Genomic DNA, 21,270 nt, shown 5'->3' on the forward strand with positions numbered 1-21,270 from the left:
TGAACGGTTTATATGTGTTCATTATTATTTTGAATAGCATGTATTACATGCCTAGTATGTGCTTGGCAGTGTCATAGGTGCTTCTGAAAAGTTGAGTAGGAAAGTCCTTACGGATTCACTCTGTAATCCTGGGAGTTGGTGGTGTTACCTGGAGTGTCCTCCATCTCTCCAATCCTAAATCATCTTCCAAGATTTATTTCAAATCTCACTTTCCTCCAAAAACCTTTTCTGTACATGTAGGGCGCACCTCACAGTCCTGTGTTCTTTATTGTCTGAATTCATCATTTGACATGTAGTAATGATCCATTCATACATTCCACATTCGATCACCAAACACATACTGAGCACCAACTGTGTGTCAGTATTGTGTTAGGTGTTGCCTCACACATCAGTATGTTTTTATAGATTAGTAAAAATAACAGTAATAATCCTTATAAAGTCTTTACCATGTGCAGGCCCAGTTTTATATATATTCACTTATTTAATCAGCAGAACAACCTATGAATTTGGCATTATTGTTATTCAAATTTTGCAGATAGGGAAATTAAGGTGCAGAAATGTTTAGCAACTTCATTAGGGTCACAAGCTAGAAAGTAAGAAAGGTTAAGATTCAAATCTGGCTCTGAAGTCCTTGGTCTTAACCCCTATACTTCACTGTCAGGTACCAATAATATATATCATCTGCATGTTTGTGTATATATAAACACATAACATCTTCCCAGTTACACTCTAAATGCCTAGAGGTTAATGACCATCTACCATACTTGTCTGTCTCTCCACTACCTAACCCAGTCTTTGCATATAGCAGGTACTTGAATCACTTGGTTGGTTGATTGTTGGTTCTTCCATTTGTTTGGAGGGGAGGGCCTGAGATTTTTAACAGCAGGTAGAAGTGTCTGGGAATAGAAAGGGACAGAAACAATTTCAGATTAGCCCTGGACACTCTGAAATTGTTGAGTTCCAGTTCTTAATTCTGTAAGCTTTGAGGATAGATTTGTATAAGAGAAGATACTGATGTAAAAGCTCTTAAAAGTGGAATAAAATTTCCTTCTCCAAAAGCAAAACTTAAACCAAATTATGGTTACAGCTTCTCCCTTCTACCATCCTGTTTCTTGTCCATTTTGATTCATTGCCTGCAAAACCAGTTTTAACATCAGGATCCTGGATCTGCATTCTTGGTCTAATATTTCTATTTAAGATTTTCGGAAGTTGAAGAATATGAACATTTTATTTGAGTTGCAATACTGCGACTACATATGTAGCTTAATAAAGCCTGATAAGTACATATTTGAATTTAAAAAACACAGGTGGTGGGTTATTTGCATTTTAAAAGGATTCTTTCTTCTACAAAAGGATCCACTGCAGGGTTCCATTAAATATCCAATTCCTCTTAGTGCATTTATCATACAATTTAATTTACCAAAATTTGATTTATATGCCACTCAAATTCTAGTGAGCATGGGAATCACTTGGGGAGCTTGTTTGAAATTCAAATCTTTCCCCAAACTCCTCCCCAAGATTCTAATTTATTAGATTCCTTGGGTTGGGGCCAAGGATCTTCACTGTTAACAGGCATTCCCAGATGATTGATATAGGTGGTCAGTGAAGTACACTGGGAGACAGTACTTTAAAGAAACACACGTAACACATAGATGGGGCCCAACTGTAAGATCTTCTTCAGGGCTTTGGATACCCCTTAAACCAATTGTCCTGTTTACTCTTCATTCAGTGCATTTTTTGAAATATCTATTTGAGTCAAAAAAAGAAAAGGCCCTACCATTTCTCTTCTGCTTCTTCTCTGAGCTGTTAAACATCTTTAATTGTAAGTGTGAAATGTTTGTCCTTTCATTTTTAAATTTGAAAGAAAAATTTTAAACATTCCCCCCAGCTGTATTGAGGTAGAATTGATGTGTAACATTGTGTTAAGTTTAAGGTGTACAAGATGTTGATTTCATACATTTAAACACTACAGAATGATTACCACCATAGCATTAGCTACCACCTCCATCCCATCATATAATCACCATTTATTTCTTGTGGTGAGAACATTTGAGCTGTACTTTCTTAGCAACTTGCAAATATATAATAGTATTATTTTCTTTTCATTTTAACTCCTTCTTTTAGGTAACTCCTTGGATCTTCTTCTCAGTTCTTAATTCTTATGATCCTCCTGTGAATTAGTTACCTTTCCATGTATCCCACTTGCCTGCCCCAGACTTTCCCTTTTAGTGCTCTTGATCTGGATGCTGAAGGCTATGGCTTGGTCCGGAAATATTAGGCATTTTAGGAATAGTGACTTCTACCGTGGTTTCTCTTTGCCAAAGGTAGAGCCCTTTGTTCTGTCTCCCTATTATCTCTTCACAAAAAAAGACCAAAAATTATTTTTTAAATGAAACAAATCATGCGAACGACTTACTCTGGCATGATTCCATTCCTCCGTGAGTATTAATGCTAGGCCTCGAGAAATGAAAGCCAGAAATGTGCATTTAAAATGTGATTATAGTTTAATGAAATTTGTTTAAAAACTAGATTCCATGACATTTATGGCACATATATCTATGTATTTAATATATCACTGATCTTTTTAAAAGTCAGTTACTTGACCCATATTTTGCCTCTGATTACTTTTCTAAATCTCTAGTAATCTTGAAAAACATTTGGGGATTTCTATACTTCAGAGACTTTTCTACTTTATTAATCCTGTATATCCCTAAATTTCACTCTGGGTAAAGGTTCTCTGGGGTGACCTGGGGTTTGTCAAATATCTCCAGTAATAACAAAAGCAAAGGAAGAGCAAACTGGTACCATTGGTTACTGGTTGGAAATCTTTTCTTTTAATAGATTTATTGGAGCTTATGTTTTCCTTGAAGTAATGAGCTCCTAATTGCCTTGCTTGACTTCCTTAAGCACCTAGCCAGAGGTTGTGCTATTTGTTCACTGGGACCTTGTGTACCTCCTTTAACCCATTCAGTGCTCGTCTCTACGTCCCTGATCCATGGCGAGAGACCTTCTTAGACAAGATAGTGGTGGGGAAATAGTGGAGGGCAGGGGTGGTAGTCACTGGGCTAAGACAAAGTGAGAGGGGAAGTAGTTTCAGGTTGTCTGAGCAACTCTTGCAAGTAGGAACTCATTTAGTATGTTCAGCATGATTCCATTTTTGTAGAAAAGAATACAGTATCTAGAAAATAAAATTGGGCAGTAACCTCTGGATGGTGAGATTACCACAGATTTTTCTTTTGTGAATTTTCCAAAGTTGCTACAGTGACCATGTATTACTGTAAAAAGCCATTTAAAAAAAGAAGGAAATGTGCTAGGCCTGGCCTCTTGAGTCTCCTTCCCAAGGGACCTAATTTTTAATAGATTTGTTTCAAATCCTAAGCATCACACAGAACAGTATGGTAAGAGGAAGACTCTCATGATGAGGCCTGGAGCAGTTCAGCAAACAAAAGGCCATCCTGAAACCTGAGGGCCGTGGTGCTGTCGGGCAGCAGGAGGCTGGCTTCTCAGCACTGGGTGCATGCTCCTGAGTGTGTGTGAATGCCCTGCCACTCCTCCTTCCACTTGATCAGTACAAGCCAATTGCATTGCGTTGGAATTTTAACTTTGTCTTCTTTCTTTTTCTCTTACCCTTCCCTTCTTCCCCCTGCTTCCCATCTTTTCCTTCCTCAAGGCCTCTCCCACCTCATGATGAGTGAACAAGGTAGGTGCTTTGTGCTTGTGGCACGGCAGCTGCCTGAACCGCTTGCCTTTGTGCCTCTGGCTGGTCGCTCAGCGCCTCATTGTTGCTGGCAGGCCATTTTGCTGCCTGTCCCTCCTGCTGTGGGCCAGGCTGGCAGCAGGGGCCACCCTGTGGTGGGGGGTACCTTAACCAATGCATCTTGGTTTCCTGTCCCCATCATCCCCTTGGCTTGTCCATTCTGCACCACCATTTGTCATTCAGGGCGCTGGCCCTGCCGGGCTGCCTCCAAGAGAGAAGCATGAAACAAGGCATGACGGCGTCGATAATGGGGGTGAATGAAGCTAATTTCAGAGCAACAGAGCGGTTAACTTCCTCCTGCTCCTCCCCAGGCCCCATGCTGGGGCCCTGTGGCTGAGGGGAGAGGAGCTGGACTTCTCCCTGAATTTCACTCTGAGTAAAGGTTTCCTTTTTGTCTTCCCCTCCATCCCACTGCCCATTGTAATGACTTTGAGCCACACATGGTCAAAGGAAGCCCTTGGGGGTTTAACTGTTTTCAGTTTTATATAAAAGCAAAAAAAACACCGAAAGAACATGCTAATGTCTTCATGGCAGGATTCTAACTCATTATACACCCTGAAGAAAACTGCATATAAAGATCTGTAAATTCAGCATCTGCAACCTAAAATATTCAAATATGCAGGGAATGAGCTGTGCAGGAAATTCAGCTCAGCTAAGCACAGGGTGGGCTGTGAATGAAGCCTTTTTCTCCTAAATAAAAATTTTCCACATCATCAGCCTAAATCAGGATTCGAGAACTGAGCCTACTTAAAATTGTCTTTTCCTTCACTGTTCAATTGCTACTATTGTGTTTCTTCTGAGCCTTGGGATGATTGCAAGATTGGTCTACCTGCCTTGCCCTGACACCCAAAGACTGTACTTTAATTTCTCTTGTCTGTTTCTTTTCTAAAAATGCAAGGGACTTTGGTGCCTCTTTTGGAGGACCAAAGTAAAGGGCAAGGAGGGGTCCTTCTCTGTTTTCTGGCTTTTCTTGATCTTTTGAGGAGGGTAGGACAATCCTGAAGGGCCATTCCCCTTCCCTTTTCCCTCTTTTCCCTTTTCATTGGACCTGTCAGATGGTGTTGCCATAAAGGGGAGTATGCTCAGATTAAGAAACCACCCAGGGCTGAGAAAAGTTTGCTTATGAAGTCCAGGGAGCTGTGGAGGTGGGCAGTTGAGGGGATCCTGACTTGATAAGACAGTATAAGGAGGAAGCACACCTTCCCAGTTGAATTGCGTCCTCCAGACCTGAGCCAAGATCCACAATGTGAACTCTTGACTTTCAGCGAAGATATGGTCTACTATAGCGTAAGAGTCAAAGAACAGAGCTGGAGGCAAGAGGTCAGGTGAGTTTGCCAGTGTTAGAGCTGGAAGAGACTGGGATGAAACCTCGTTATTCTTGTCTGAAAGTGAGGGAAGTTATCTGCCAATAGCAGGTAACTATGAAGTGAGTATGACTAGAGGATGTTCTTGACATCAGCCTGGTGTCTGGGAGTTTGAGAAAGTTAAGCACATCTTTGACAAAGGAAAGCAGGATGACCCAGGCTCTCTGAATTGCTAGAATTTGGTGGCCTGGCTCTGATAGCCAGTTTCCACCAGAAAAAGCAGATACTTGGAGTCCTGATGACAGACTCCCTTCTTTCCTTTTTCACCTCGTGCTCCCCTTTGTTCTTTAGGGATCCTCCTAGCTTCTGCAGTGGCTTGGGGGCACGAGGGCATCATGTGGCTGCTGTGATAGGATAAAGACTAGGTAGATGGGATACACTGGTGGGAATTCCTTAATCTTGATTTAGATATCTAAGATCCTTCAGAGGTACAACTCAGGTATTTTGGAGGGCTGAGTCCCAATATTGGTATGAAGAACAAGTGGAGAATCTGTATTGTATACCTCCCCCTCTCTCCCACCCCCTCTTCAGCTTCTTTTGGGCCCCCAGCATTGAAGTGATGAGTAGAGGATTCACACACACCCAGGTACACACGCTTGGGGGTTAGCAAGTACTTTCTAGAAACAGAGTCTTTAAGCAATGAAGGAATGACAGCTACAAATACCATGAATTCCCCTTTAGAGAGGTTTTCAAAAAAGGTTGCAGAATTCTTCTGGGTGGTCAGTGCCTCTAAGTTTTTAAGTCTCAACTTGCAGTTTAATCTATTTTTAAGAAGGTCCTTTGACTGCATTCCCTTCCTCTCATGTTTTCCTGCACTTCCCTCTCCCTTCTCTGTTCTTGCCCTGTGATGATTGCCTAAAGCACCAACTCTGGTTCCCACCTATAATGCTTTCCTTCCCCTATTCCTTCAACATGAAAGAAAGATTTCTGTCTGGTTCCCACTGAATCTCCAGAATTGGTTTTTGATCCTTGAAAATGTGTCCAGAAATACTTACCTGTGTTGTTTGTATACCACCTATACATGTATGTGACACTCTTGGTCCTAATGACTCATGCTAACATTGGGAAAATACCAGGGAACTTGGCTTCTTTGAGACTTTCCCAAACCAATTTTACACTGGTTAAGTGTGTGCAGTTTCACATACATGTGGCTGTGCAGTGCTTTTGCATGCAGACTTTGTCATGTTTCTAAGGATGGGCCTGGGTGGAAACTAATGGGAAAAGCTTAAATACGAAGCTGGTGAAGGCAGCTGGTGAAGCTGTTTTGGCTTGTTTAGGCTTCACATTGTGCATTTGTTCAGTGCTGCTTTCTCAAGATACTTTAGTGCTGTTGCCTTTGCTGTTGTGGATTTTTGTTATGTATGTTACATTTCTTTGTGTGTCCGCAGTGTGCTGATGTTTTACTCTCCCTGCTCTCTCTCTTTCTCTCTCTCTCTCTCACCGCCTCCATGGTGGACACCATGCTTCCTCTACTTAATTGGACCTTCTACTTCATTTCTGTAGGTAGAAGTAAAGGTAGAGATGATTTTATTTTTCTCATTATAACTATCAATCTGCCTTCTGAAATATTCATGTGTCCAAGGGGAATTGTCGATTCTGATGAATACAGTCCAGATTATAACTGAGTGCTTTTAACAACAACTACAAAAATAAATAAATAAAAAGCCAATGGTATCATTTCCCTTCAGTGCACTTCATGTTCGGTGGTTGGGGATCATTCTGAGTTGGCCTGCCTCCCTCTAAATCCAGGATGGGACTCGCCCATTATGGCACGCTATTTCTAGCAGGAATAGGGGACTCTGAAAGTAATTATGCAGAACTATTTTACTTAAACATGGGATAGTCTAAGATTCTCTCCCAGTAAATGTATTGAAGGAACAGGGGAGATGTGACATGGTGTACTGTTGCTGCTATTATTTGAGGACGACTGGAATTGGGGGCAACATCTGTGAAGGAAGGATAATAAGAAAGGGGAGAGGATTGGTGAATTGCTTGAACTTTAATGTGAAATTTGGGGGGAATATTTGTGCATTGCTGTTTTATCTTCTGGGTTTCCTCCATTTTGGGGAGTAGAAATGTTCTGTTTTGGGGTGATGAGCTGAGAAGGGTGGGACTGGGGCTGTCGAAGAACACGGGAATGACAATGCATTATTACATCGGAAGGAGAACATGGAGAGAAGTAACACTGGATTTTCACTTCTGAAGTCAACCTTTTGCCAGGCAGGCAGGGAAAAGGAGAGGTGCTGAGCGGGTGGGCTTGCTCTAGTGCTCTGACGGGGCTTTCAGCTTCACACCTTTGGGGAGAGCACAGCTCACTCCTCCGTTTCCGTCAAAACTGCACCCAAGAACCTGGCTCACCAGCTCAAATTGGATTAGCTGTGCAGCAGTGAAGGGAGAGGTTAATTGATAAATTATAAATATGTATCTGCATCTGGTTCTCCTCTCTTCCCTCCTAACTCTCCAGCCCTATCTCTGTGGAGCTGTGTGCTGCTGCTCACTACAAAGACTGGCAAATAACAGGAATAGGAAATATGAATTCTGGCATGAGAATGTTGAAGAAGGCAGGGGCTGACAGGTTATTGAACATGCTGATTCAACTCTAGTCTGTGAACAGGCCCATCTCTCTTTTGAGTGTTATGCTTTTCTAGATTTTTAAAATTATGTATGGCTACCTTGGAAGTAGTTTGGTCCTTTCTACTTTGGAGTCGGCTGATTGACTATTCTTTTTACACTAATCACAGGCAGGCTCATTCTCAGAAATTTGTCATGGGGAACCCTTACCCCCTTATAAGCTTAGAGCCTTTTGAAAGGAGGTGAGAAAGGGAGAAGAGAAGGAGGAAGGATGAGTGGAAGCATACATTTATGTATGCCCCTTCCACTTCTCTACTTTATTCAACCAGAGGCTGCCAGTGATGTCCTCAGAAGCAAAGCCACCAATCCTTCCCCAGGACTCAGCCCTTCTGAAGCATGTGGCATTGTGTCCTCTGCCCCTCCTCCCACTGGCTTCTATGAGAATACATGAGAATCAGTCTTCTTGTCTTCCTCCCTTCCCATCCCTTCAAATCTCTCTTTTTCTTTCCCTAATCCCCTAAACCGTCCTACAAGATCTTTTTAGCTTTTGCACATGGTATCTTATTTTCTCTCTCTGGCTACTGCTGCTACCACTGGGCATGTCCTGTATACCAGCAGTTGTGCCATGTGCTTTATATGCCTTATTGCACTTAATGCTCACGCTTGTTTTATGAGGTACGTGATGATGTTACTGTTGCTTTATGCATAAGTAGAGCAAGGCTCAGAGAGCTAAATTGCTTAAGTCAGTTGGCTATTAAGTGGAAATGAAACTCAGGATCTGACCCCTAACCTCTACTCATACTCCATCTTGGATCCAAGGATGCCTTAAACGTATGTGCCTCCCAACTATTTCCCTGGCACTGACCTATCTCAGCTTCCAGGCTTCCACTTAGCATTCTCTGTAGCATATAAATATCCATATAAATATTCCACTACTATGACCTTAGTATGTCTAGTCAACCTTCATATCAGCTGGCCACAATCCAGCTTCCTTTTTTGACATTCCTGTTTTTGTTCATGGTGTCCCTATGCTCCTCATCGCCCAGACTTGAAAACCAGGAATAGTTTTCTATCTTTCCTGAACTTTTCTGTCTCCTGTCCTGGGTGATCAGTTGAGAGATCTTGTTGAGATTCTCTTCTGGGATGTCTCTTGCATTTCTACTGTTAACACCCTAGTTCAGTTCCCACTTAACCCTTATTAGATTACTACCCTAGCCTAAGTCCTCCCACCTCTATTCTCTTCCAGTCTGTCCAGTAACTGAGAACTGCTTAAGCTCTGCTGTCCACCAAATGGAGTGCAGGATTAGTTATCTCACTTAACAAGTCCTCCTTGATATGGGCTTCTTTTCCTTTAGCCTTCTCTCCTATTAATCTTAGATACAAAATTGCTGCCAGTTAGGATACCGAATAACCTTCCTGGACCTTTCTTTGTCTCCTAGCTTTACTTATTCTGTTTCTCTCCCCTGTAACTGCTCCCCCTCTCCTTTGTTCTGCCCACTGAAATCACACGTAGATTTTATTTCCTAGTTGATGCTATCTTTGAGTGCTCCATTCAGAGATGAGCTTGCACTTCATGTATCTCTCTAAAATTTTATATTGGAGTTATTTGGGAATTGGGCCACTCTGCTCTACAAGATGGCAAGTATATGGAAGACAAACATATTCATTTGTTAATGTCCAGATGTGTCTAGCATTGTAGGTTGCATGTGGAAGGGACTCAAAATCTCTAATCCTTCTTATCTTTCTGTCAGTCATTTTCCTAAAAGTGAAAATAAAGCAAAATTCAAATTAAATCGGATCATGTAGCTCATCTGTTCAAAAGCTTTTGAAGGATTCTCATTGTATAATTATCAATGTGCCTTCCCAGCTTTATTTTCTACAATATTTTCCACTCTACATGATCACCCCTTCCAGCCCCCTGTCTCCTGAAGTCAACAACTCACTCTGCCTGAATTCACATTATGGTTTCCTGCCTTTGGTCTTTGGCCCAAGCTCTGTCCTCTTTCTTGAGTGTCCTTGGAACACCCTTCCTCCCCTTATCCTTTAAAGCCAAGCCTCCTAGGTGTGCCAGACTTTGTGCTTCTGTTACAGAGTACCTGTGCCAAACTGCCTTGAATCAGATTTACTCATGTGTTTCAGGCAGCTTTTCCCTAAAGGACAGAGGCTGTGTCTTGGCCATTTCTGTCACCTACACTGTACTTAGCTCAGTATTTGGTCCAGAGTTGCACACCAACCTGTGCCCCTCATCACTAGCTTCATTACTCCAACCAACTGAGCAAAGAAGTCCCAGTGGGGGATAGGGTGAAGCCAAATATTCTGGTTCCAGTTCTCTCCTCACCCAGGCCTTCTCTTGGCCCTTTGTGTACAAGTAACAGAAGGAAATGGTCACAAATTACATTAGACTAAAAGCAGGAAAGGTCTCTGGATTTATTCTTAGGAGATTGTCAAAGAAAAGAAAGCCTCAGACCTTGTCATTATTTAAAGCTGACCAGCAAAGCAGTAGACCCATGATGGAAAGAATTATGAAGTTAAATCTACAAGACTGAGCATGATATATGTGTATATGTATATGTATACGTATAATGTATATGCTATAATCATAATCAGCACATTCAGGGTGCCTTTGGGCTGCAACTGAGACAAAAGCAAATTTAATTCCCTAGATGTGACTGACCAGAGAAGGTACTCAGCAACCTGTCTTGGTTAGCTTTTTTGACCTGATTTTGACAGACTTTGTTTAAGTGTTGTGTTTTAGCTTCTATCCTCCTTTTCTTACTGACTTAGGGATTGCCTATTCTGGGTTAGGTCACCAAATACTTTTCCTGAAACTGAACTTAGGGTAGGTGTTGCAGACTCAAATGTCAACAGGGGCCTGATAGGTATCATCAAGGAGCAGCTCTCGTGTAAGAAAAATCCTGATGTAAGACCAACAATAGAGTGGTGGGGAGCAATGCAAACTGGTTCCTGTCAAGGGCAGCAAACTCTACTCTGCTGCAGCTGATTGCTACCCTGAAAAATGCATGCCCAGTGTCACCCGATCCTCAAGAAAAGTTAGAAGTGCATTTTATAAAAATGTCAGCTCATCACAACTTTTGCTTTATGTATGGAGATATGAACACACATACACACCCCAAATGATTTGGCCTGTAGGCCACAAACTTTTGACCTTTGGCTTGAGGAAGAAGGAGTAAGATATTCCTCCAAGATTTCTTGCTGAATGTTAATAGTGGGAAGTAGTCATTGGCAGCATGGTTGATTAAATTCCTCCTTGCCTGTAGCAGAGGTCCGGGCATGGGAATCTTTCCTACCCTTGGCACTACTGCCAGGGAGCCCGATCCATGTGTTGGGTGAAGTTGGTTTTGTAAAATAGGGTAGGCATTCTTGGGGAGGGTATGGTGAATGCTGAGACTGACCAGGAAGAGAGGTAACAGACTGTAATGTTAGCCAAGTACTGGCATGAGTTTTAAATAATAAGGTCAGCTGGGAGGCATTTAATTTCTTTTCCTTTTGCTTCACAGGACCCTTTATTGCTGAACTAGATAATGTTGACCCTAAGGTACTTTAATCTGTCAGAATTTAGAGACCTATTCCAATTTATTTACACATTTTTCCCCATGTAGATTTGATCATTCGCCTGCCAGTGCTGAACTAATCAATATTGGCCAATCTGGAAAGAGATAATCAAGCTATATGAACTTGAACGTGATTTCATGTAGATTGTATTTTGCTGGTAATAACATTAAGAAAGCTTATTTGAGGAGTTGAGCCCTCTCTTGTCCTGCTAGGACCAGAGAACCCTGCAAAGTAGTTACTGTTTTGATAGCCAACTGTTTATGCAAATTAGTAAATGCAATGCCAGCTACTAATTATGAAAATAAACTCATCTGTGCTCTATAAATATCTAATTATAATAAAATAGGGGCAATACTACATTTCCATCTCTTGCCTCATCTGTTTCTCATCCACCACTGATTTGTCCCCTTGACAATGAATAAAATCACTTTATTTTTTTAAAGAAGCCTGTTTTCTATGTTTTTTTTTTTTTCCTTCTAACATTTTGAAAGTCTGTGGGGGAAAATAGATTTATTTTCAACATAAAAGTAAAATTGCCTGATTTTAGCAACTCTCTGTTTTTGACATTGATGTCTTTGAAGTGGTGCTTTAAAAATATGAAGTTTTTTTTTTTTTTCAGTTTCCTTATTTAGAAATTTTCATTGGACAGTGATGACTTTTTTTTAGAACAGTTGTTTTTTGGAGTTTTTAAAAAATGTTAATGTGAATAGATTTATTAGTAAACTGTATGATGGGTCAATGAGATATTTCAATTAAATTCCAATTGACGACATAAAGGAAAATATTTCTCAGATTTCTAAGCAACATGCTTATTTCCTTCTCAATTATCAATTTGGATTAATCAATTATGCATAGATTTTATATGTGTATTATATATCATAAAACACTTTCTCCTTGAAAATGAATAGTCCTCTACTTGCATAGATTTTTATCAAACCAAGTTGGTTAATCTTAGAGGATGTATAATTTTCAACTGTAGCTCTCTAGGTGGACACATATAAACTTTGATAGCACCTATAGGTAAAGGATCTTTTGAATTAAATTGTAATATCCTTATGACACATTTCACTTATAAAGAGAATTTAGAAGGGTAGCATCATGAAAAAATATTTAATAAGAGAACAAGCAAGTGCATTGCCTTGTGTGCTTGGGCTTGTATAAGTCATGGTCTATTTCTCAGGAGTGCAAGGCAGTGTGGTGTATCTGGGTAGAGGTACAATTTCTCCAAATACATAGTAATAGGTGTATAACGGTTGAATGTTTTCTCACAGGTTCCATTTGTAGTGTACTGAAGAGAATACAGTCTGGGAGGCTGTGCATCTGAATTTAGCATATTGTCTGCTCTAACAGTAGAAAAGCGATGTTTATTCACCATTCAACAAATACTGACAGACAGCCAATGATGTGCTGGGCCAGGTGCCAGGTGCTGAGTACACAGGGCTGACCACGCAAATACGGGCCCGGCCTCTGACACGCTGGTGACAGTCCATAGCAGTTTGAAAGTAGCTTTCAGATGTCACAGTTACCTCTCCTCCAAAAGTTTTAAATAAATTCAGTTTTCAACTTAATTATGTATCTGGAGTTTTAAAATTAATTTTATTAATTTATTTTAAAGGGAAACTGTCAGGTAATAATTCAGTTCAAATCACCCACCCTTTATATTTTCAGATACAGAAAAGAAAGTATTCTTTGAGTATAAACAAGCAGATATTTTTCATTTATTCATTTGCCCGTTCATTAAGAGAGAGCACACATAGTGTAGAGTGTGTAAGGTCTACACTCTTAAGTATACAGCTTAAATATTTAACTTACATACACCCATGTCAGTACCATCCGGATTGAGGTATAGTACCCATCACCCCCATAAGTTTCTGTCGTGCTACTTTCTGTCACTGATTTTTGGTATATAGATTCTCCACTCCAAAGTTGTGCATATCCACGTAGTAAACAGCAGGCAGGCTCCAGAGTGCTTTCATTTTCATTAGGCATGGCTAACCTTGTGAGAAAGGGAGGCATTGTGGTTTTTTACTGTGTGTAAACAGAGTCACAAATGTTGCCCTCTGGTGAGGTGTAGCTGTGCTCTATGATGGCACTCGGATTTCCTTCTGCACCAACAGAACATCTAATTGATATCATTGGGCTTTTCTTTTTTTTTTTTCCAAAGGCATTAGTGGCTAGTAGAACAGCAGAGGTAGAAAAGACCATATGCTTTGTAAAAAGCCGGACTAATAACACTTTTTGATGGACGTCTGATTTTTAAAAGTGCTGCATCTTTCATTAAAATTTACATGTGAAGTAAGGGCAGGCGCGGTGACATGAAAGCTAATGCAGCTTGCGCATCTTGACATAATAACAATCACAAGAAACTAGAGATCCCAGATGGCAGCTTGGCCTTTGCCATCCTTTTAATAAGCTGCTAACTGCTAATTATTTCACTCTTTTGGGCAAGTTAATTTACTGTTGACTCTTAAAGAGATATTGCTCTTTTTCCCAATGCCACAAAAATCAGAGCCCTTTCACCTGGAGCTGTAACAAGTGCTTCCCTGCAGGTTGAAAGCTTGTCAGCTGATTGTAACAATGATGGCAAGTATCGGGGTGGAAAATGTTGCTTAATAATATTTTCTTGTATTCTTTGACTATAGAAAATTAAAAAAAAAATTTGCTCGGCTAAGGATCCATTGTGTCTGTGAGCGTGTGCGTAAGAGCAAGAGATCAGGGCGCCCATACAAGGAGAGGATCTGAAATTTGGAGCCTATTTAAGAGTGAAAGAACAGCTGCCTTTTAAATGGTTGCTAATTCTGACAATTAATGCTGTTTTGTGAGTGTGTGATTTTCTGTGATAGCGGTTAGGAGGGATGATGGTGTGTAATAGCTCGCTTCCTAAGCTTTATGGTAATGTAGCACAGTGATGAAAGAGAATGGGGTCCACATGTTCCGGAGCCCTTTTAAATGAAGAGCCACCGGAACATGCTTTTTCTGTGCTTCGACTTTCTTAGGATGGGTTCGTATTTTAGCACAGATGCAGATTATTAAATAAGTGTGCAAGTGGCTTGGATGCATCAGGAGTGTTTGGAAAAGAACCTTGTTGGCAACGAGCTGTCTGACAATCAAAATATTTACTTAAAGATAAGCTAATGACTGTGTCTTGCAAATGCCTGCGGATCCATTATTGAAACGACAATCAGCGCTCTGGCTTGAGACTATCCGAAACTAAACCTCCAACCTCAAATACTATCACGTGGAGATATGTTTGTATTCTAATTCTCTCAAAACAAAATAACATGGGTGTTAAACAACAAACAGAGGTAGGAAAATCTGTCAACCCATTTTCTTGAAATATTTAAACTGAATTTAGTGTGTTATTAGGATCAGTTGTGCTTTGTTACTATTAAGAATTACTAAATGGTGGGACGCCTGGGTGGCCCAGTCAGTTAAGCGTCCGACTCTTGGTGTCAGCTCAGGTTGTGATCTCAGGGTTTTGAGATGGAGCCCTGCTCGGTGAGGAGTCTGCTTCTTCCTCTCCCTCTGACACTCCTCCCACTTGTTCCCTCTCTCTCTCAAATAAATAAATAAACTCTTTTAAAAAAAGAATTGCTTAATGGTTTAAAATATGCATTGGAAAAAAACAGCTTTTCCAACGATTGGTGCTATCTCTGAACTTGATCTTCATGATGTGAGTTTTGTAGTGTACTATCATGTCTCTAGTGATTTGTGTGTTATCCAGTTGTTGGGAGGACTGTGGAGGTCAATCAAACACTAAACATTTGCTTATTGGTTAAGTCTAGAGGAACTGGGGACGTTTTAAGTGGTATATTTCTTTAAAACTAGTGCATCACCTGGTTTCAAAATAAACCTAAGGAAAAATATAAGCGTGTGTGAATTTGGGAAGGTTTTGTCATCTTTCAGAATCTGATATTATACAGCGTGTTCACCCAGATTGCCAACTTCTAAAAGAATTTTGAGAAATGCTAATAATATTTCGAGAAGAAAAAAGCACTGAGAAAAATCTCAAAACATAGGTTGAAGACAAAATTAAACAGATTTTTTGACTGTAGGACTTCTCAGAGCCTTTGTTATGACAATACAAGTTATGCATTGTTGAGAAAGAAAATGTAGTTTTCAAAGTCACCCAAATGTATTTGATGTGAAATCTTTTTTTTTTTTTTTTTTATAATTTACATTTTAGATGAGGATAGCTAGAATTAAAACTAGTGTTCAGTTGAAAAACTTTGGACAGGATAATTTTCAAGTCTTTTCCAAGTCTAATATTATAAGTTGTAATGTCTCTAGAATTTGAAAGAGGCTTTTGGATTGGCTTTACTCAAGAATCTTTGTAACTACATTTTCTGTTTTGATTGGGAATAGTTTTTTGGATGGATTAGTTTCAATAGGGAAATTACTGCTTCCTGGTAAAATGCATAACACAGATGTTAAAACAACTGCAGTTTTAAAGACACTAGTCTTGTTAAAATGCTTCCAGTTTGTATTACCTAAGTACTCAAACGGATCTCCATCTACTGTGTGTAAACAACACTCCTGATAAATGGCCTGCTTCACTCCAGGAAGGGCTGATCTCAGCATAAGATGAGAAAATTACTGGGAACTTTAAGTTTTATTTACTTTGAAATTTGGAGACTGTTAACAGTCGTTGTGCTTATTTGTCCACTTTATTGCTAAGACCATTCATTCTATCACTCTGAGACTGACTTTCCATGCCTTTTTATTTTTTCTCCTAGTAAACTCGTAGGTGGAAGACATTCTTCCCAGAAAGAATTACTTGTACTGTGTTTAGAAATCATTGGCTCAACTAAGGATTTTGTGGTCTCTCTCACTGCAAGGCGGACTTTGTCCTATTTATGTGCTGTCTGTTCAGTATGAAGTGGCTGCCATTGATTCATCTGTTGTAGGCCATTCGCCTGGGGCTATTAATCTGATTGTGGAGATGTAGTTTGCTGAGCCAGCCGTACCCCGCTTTGTTTCCCCAAGTGACCAATAATGAACATTTACAAATGTCTTGGCCAAACTTGTTATGGGATGGGTGACATTCTCAATTCCAAAGTGATTGATCCTTGTGGCAGTTGAGCCTGGAACACCAGATACCCAAGTTTGAATAATTCTATTGCAGGGTCAGCACTTGGTATAAAAAGAGCACTGAGATACGTGTCAGAAGACTAGTTCGGGATACTGGGGAAGACAGCATGATAGATCAGAGAACTGATGGTAGTCCTTGATATTTACAAGGCATATAGCCTTGTGAAGCCTTATTATCCTAATAAGTAAAATGGGAATGATAATACTACCTTCTTCACAGTGTGGCTGGGAACCATTGAGAGACTATATATAAAAGGCTTATGTTAGAGCTTGGATCTGACATTTAAAAAAAAACATTAGTTATCATAAATGTTAGCAACAAACATGAGTTATCAGTGTCATAATAAATATATCTTGTCAATATCACCATAGATCTGGGAACTTTGAACAAATCTTTTTGATCTTCCATTTCTTTGCTTGTACAATGCCTACTTGGTAGGTGGGTAATAATTGATATCATGCCACCGAAGTGCTGTGCAAATTAAAATGGCACTATGCAACATGAAGGAATTCATGGTTCATGAGAACATACACTCCACAAACTTAGGGGCAGTTGTGTGTTGGTCACCGTGGTGTATCTAGTGCCTGTAACAGTGCCTGCCTCATGATAGAAATAACTCAGTGAATACTTGTTGAGTAAGCACTAGAAATCACTGAGCTAGTTAATAACTCTTAGCAGAGTTCAGTAACATGGACAGACCCAAGCTTCTTGTGATTCTGTTTTACTCTTAGTAGGTCTTTGGGCACCGCCATTACAAGAGGGAGCTGTTGGCCTCTTCCTTGAGGGCCTCTAATAATAATAATAATAATAATAATAATAATAATAATAATGTAATCCTGATAAAGCCAGTGTGTTCTTCAGGTGTTTGCTCTTTTTGTGTGCACAAAGAACAAAGGGATTTCATTATGTTACTTGATGAAACTACATGAGCCATGAAGAAATAAACACATTTAACTAAGAGTTACTTTATAAAAAATGCTGATCTGCTTCCCCAAATTTTAGGAGCATATCATTTCAGAGCTCAAAGGGAATTTAGAATTCCTTTAGTTCACCCCACTATGATTTTGTGGATGACAAAACATATGCTTCAAGGACAGAAGTGCCCTGTTTGTTGCCACGCTGATAATTTGTCATGTTTGTTGGCGGTAGACCCAGACCTTCTAACTCCCATTGGTGTTTTCTTCTCCCTCCCACCAAGTTGTCTCTAAGAAGCAACCAACTTGTCGTCACCATCAATGCATGATGATATTTGTTATAGATCATCCACAGGCTGCTGAGGTCATGATTGATAATGCAGTGTCAGAAAGGTCCTGGAAATACCAGGGTGCGAGCATTCTAAACATGGATGTCTCTTAAATATGTGACTGCCCCGAGAACCAATGCAACTCAGCCTTTGACGCTGTCAATAAATTGCTCTGACTTTCAAGATTTTAGAATTCTTTGCACCACTTATGGACTTGCCCTGTCAACTGCTTTGTCTTGACTTAATGGTGACACCAAGATGACTTTAGGAAGCTTTTACACCCATTTTTTTTTTTTTTCCTTTTTACTGTCCCATGTTGCCAGTTTATAAGAGTAGATGCCTGTAAGGAAACTCACTAGGGACTTTTTTTCAAATTGTTACTTAATGATTTTTCCACTTCCTTTAAGAATAGTGTAGTAATTTTATTTATAATTTTTTTAACTAAAAAGGAAACTCATTTTTTCTCAAATAGGAATCTATTTATCAAAAAAAAGGAATCTATTTATCTTTAAGACAATGTCATTCCTTCATTTTTAAAAAAGATTTCTTTATCTGAGAGAGAGAGAGTGCACATATGTGCCTTGTGGGAGGGGCAGAGGGAGAGAAGCAGACTTCCTGCTGAGCACGGAGTCCCCAACACAGGCCTCAACCCAGGACCCTGAGATCATGACCTGAGCTGAAACCAAGAATCAGATGCTTAACCAACTGAGCCACCCAGGCAACCCTCACTTTGTTTTCTTTCAAAAATAATTTTCTTCTTCAGAGTTCGCCATGGATCTGACAGATTAAGTGTAGTGCCCTTCCACGAGGCACTTTTGGGGGATGTTGATCAGCGCATGAAATCAGTTTTTAAATTTTTGCCAAATCACCTTCCTTCAGACTGTTTTGATCACAAGGGCTCTCAAGTGTCAAAGTCATTTGGAGAACTAGATAGATAAAATGCATGAGCACTAAGCTTTTTTTTCCAGGATAGAATAAATAAATGTGTTTTCTATTATGTGCTCAGCTTTGATAGTGATTTGTTAAAAGGAAAAAAAGGCAATGATATTAAATATTTACAAGAGTGATTTAGTTGTATTATCTTGTGCTCTGCATCTCTGTTTAATAGTGAAATCAGCTACTGTTGAAATACATGTCATTAAACCAGTAGTAGTGTGAAGGTCACCGACAAGGCAAGGTTAAAGTAATTTGTGGGGAATAATGATTTTTGTCAACATTCCAGATTCCTTCCTGTTTTTGTCGGCTTTCCTCCAAAAATAACGGGAAAAAAATACATTTGAGGATTCACAGCCTCACTTTCTCTCTTACATCCTTTATGCCCTTTCTGGCCAACCCTGTAGCTGGAAGCCTTTTATGCATTTTTTGTTTCATCCATTTAGTGGACAGAGACAGGATGGGTCTCCCTAGAGGTAAGCGGTTGCATTTCCGTTTACTGGCTCTTCTGTTGGCCCTTGCTTGGCAGTTTGTTTTAGAGGTAAGAGCCAGTGCTTCTTCCTTCTTGGAAATGGTTTATATTGCCTGAAATGATCCTTAAGTTTCTCTACCAGTTCCTCCTCCATGTGAAGCAATTTTTTTTTAAACTTTATTTCTCATGTTGCTTTAAAGAAATCTCTGAATGATTGCATGGCATTATCTCCATTTTCGCAGATAAGAAAACAGAAGTCCAAGATTGCAAAACTGGTTACAGAGCTAGTAGCAGGAGCAAGATCCGCTTAGCTTTTTCTGACCCCAAGCCAAAGCTGATTCTACATACTGTACCATCACTTCAATTTACTTTATTGAACTTCAGTTTTTCCTTCTATAAAATGGGGATAATGATACGTTAATGTAAGATATGTAATATTATCTACATGTATTACTAAGAATATCTTGTGGTAAATTGAGAAGTGAACTAACTAACACATGTTAAGTGTATAACAAAATGTCTGGCTCTTGCTTTAATAAATAATATGTTCCCTCCATTCTTGACAGTAACAACAAAGTATAATTGAATTTAAGAAGCACTGAGCACAGGGGACACACAAAATGAATAAAAATCGGTCTTTGTTCTTAAGCAATTCACAATATGGTAGGAGGAAAACACCTTTACAATGAATTCCAAAACCTATTCATATTTTTTTTTCTTTTGCCTTGGGCTTTATACCAAATGATACTTAAAATGTGATAGCCCTTTTCTAGGGGCAAGTAGACTCCTGTGAGGTTGAGGTATTATCCTGACATTGCTGTAGCAGCTACTTGTGGCTTGTTGCCCCACTAGTATATGTTTACCTGATCCTGAAGTCCTACTCTCTGGACAGGGTAAAATGGCAAGGTTATAGGGAAGCGGTGGTGTGTGTGAGGGTAGACTTAACTGCTGCGACAAACAGTCCCCAGATCCCAGGAGGTTAATGCTAACAAGTTTATTATTCATATCACGCTTCACGGTGCAGATTGGTGCATGGTGGAGGAGGGGTCTCTGGTCCTTCACTGCATTCAACTGGCAGATGGGGAGAGAGGGACAGGGAGCTTGAAGGATTTTTTCTTTTTTTTTTGAGGGTCAAGCCTGGACGTAGTCTGTATCACTTACTACTGGCCAGAACCCAATCCTATGATCTCATCGAATTGCAAAGGAGGTTGGGAAAGGTAATCTAGCTGTGTGCCCAGGATGGCAGGGAAAACGGTTCTGTGGATACAGCAGCAGTTTCTGCCCCAATGGATGTTATGTTCTGCTGTTGCATCATCTTGTGTCAGGCCTGTTAGACTTCTGCAGCTTACCTTCCTTCAAACTAATGGACAAAATGCCTCCATGGTTCCTAGGAGACCAGGGATCACCACCCCTTCCTTTTTCTATAATATGTACATGTATTTCATTTTAAATAAAATTCTTCAGAGTTACCATGATGTTTCTCCAAGTCATAAGGATCACCCCAGGAACTTGTGAAACTAAAGACTTTTGGTTTCTGCCTTAAAAACCACAGAATCTGCAAGTCTAAATTATTCTTCTGATAAGGCAAGTTGGAGGCGTGCAGTCAGTGCTCTAGCCAACTCCAAGGAATAAAGCAAACCAAAAAGGAAGTGTGTCACTCTGTTAAATATATTTTGTTGTATATTGTTTAAAACAAATTTCACAGTGATCTTATCTTGTAAACCTACTTGTTATACATGAACTTTTATTATAATTTTTAAGGGATTTAATCTCAATCTTGCATCCATAACCAAAAGCTAGAAGTGTAGTTGGGATCTTAGGCTATATTGTTGAAGTGTGGCTAAATGCCTGATTCAATAGCATTTTGCTTTATTCTGATTGTTGGGCAAGAATATCTCAGCATCTTTTTTCCCCTCTTTGTCACTTAAAAAGGGACACCCTTGATTAAGAGACTTTTCTTGGGCAGCCCAGGTGGCACAGCGGTTTAGCGCCGCCTTCAGCCCTGGGCCTGATACTGGGGTCCCGGGATTGAGTCCCACATCAGGCTCCTTGCATGGAACCTGCTTCTCCCTCTGCCTGTGTCTCTGCCTCTCTTTCTCTCTCTGTGTGTCTCCCATGAATAAATAAATAAAATCTTAAAAAAAAAAAGACTTCTTGTTTGGTAGGCTTGCTTATTATTTGTGGCTGATTTGTGAACCAGTTAAATGACGGCAAACCATTTTAGTTCTTACATTTGTATTATCTTACTCTAGTGTATGTATAGAC

The 21,270-nt window shown here is 39.9% G+C and overlaps 1 protein-coding gene across 19 annotated transcripts in view; it reads left to right on the forward strand.

The window, feature by feature from the left end:
- Positions 1-21,270, forward strand: part of NRXN3 (neurexin 3) — a 1,528,419-nt gene that overhangs the window by 113,112 nt on the left and 1,394,037 nt on the right. For all 19 annotated transcript variants that reach the window (XM_049113340.1, XM_049113345.1, XM_025442408.3 and 16 more), the window contains exon 4: positions 3,671-3,700. In XM_049113340.1, the coding sequence (XP_048969297.1) occupies positions 3,671-3,700 (30 nt within the window). The remainder of the gene's footprint in view (positions 1-3,670; positions 3,701-21,270) is intronic.

The sequence above is a fragment of the Canis lupus genome, chromosome 8, assembly GCF_003254725.2.
Source record: "Canis lupus dingo isolate Sandy chromosome 8, ASM325472v2, whole genome shotgun sequence".
Classification (NCBI taxonomy): Eukaryota; Metazoa; Chordata; class Mammalia; order Carnivora; family Canidae; genus Canis; species Canis lupus.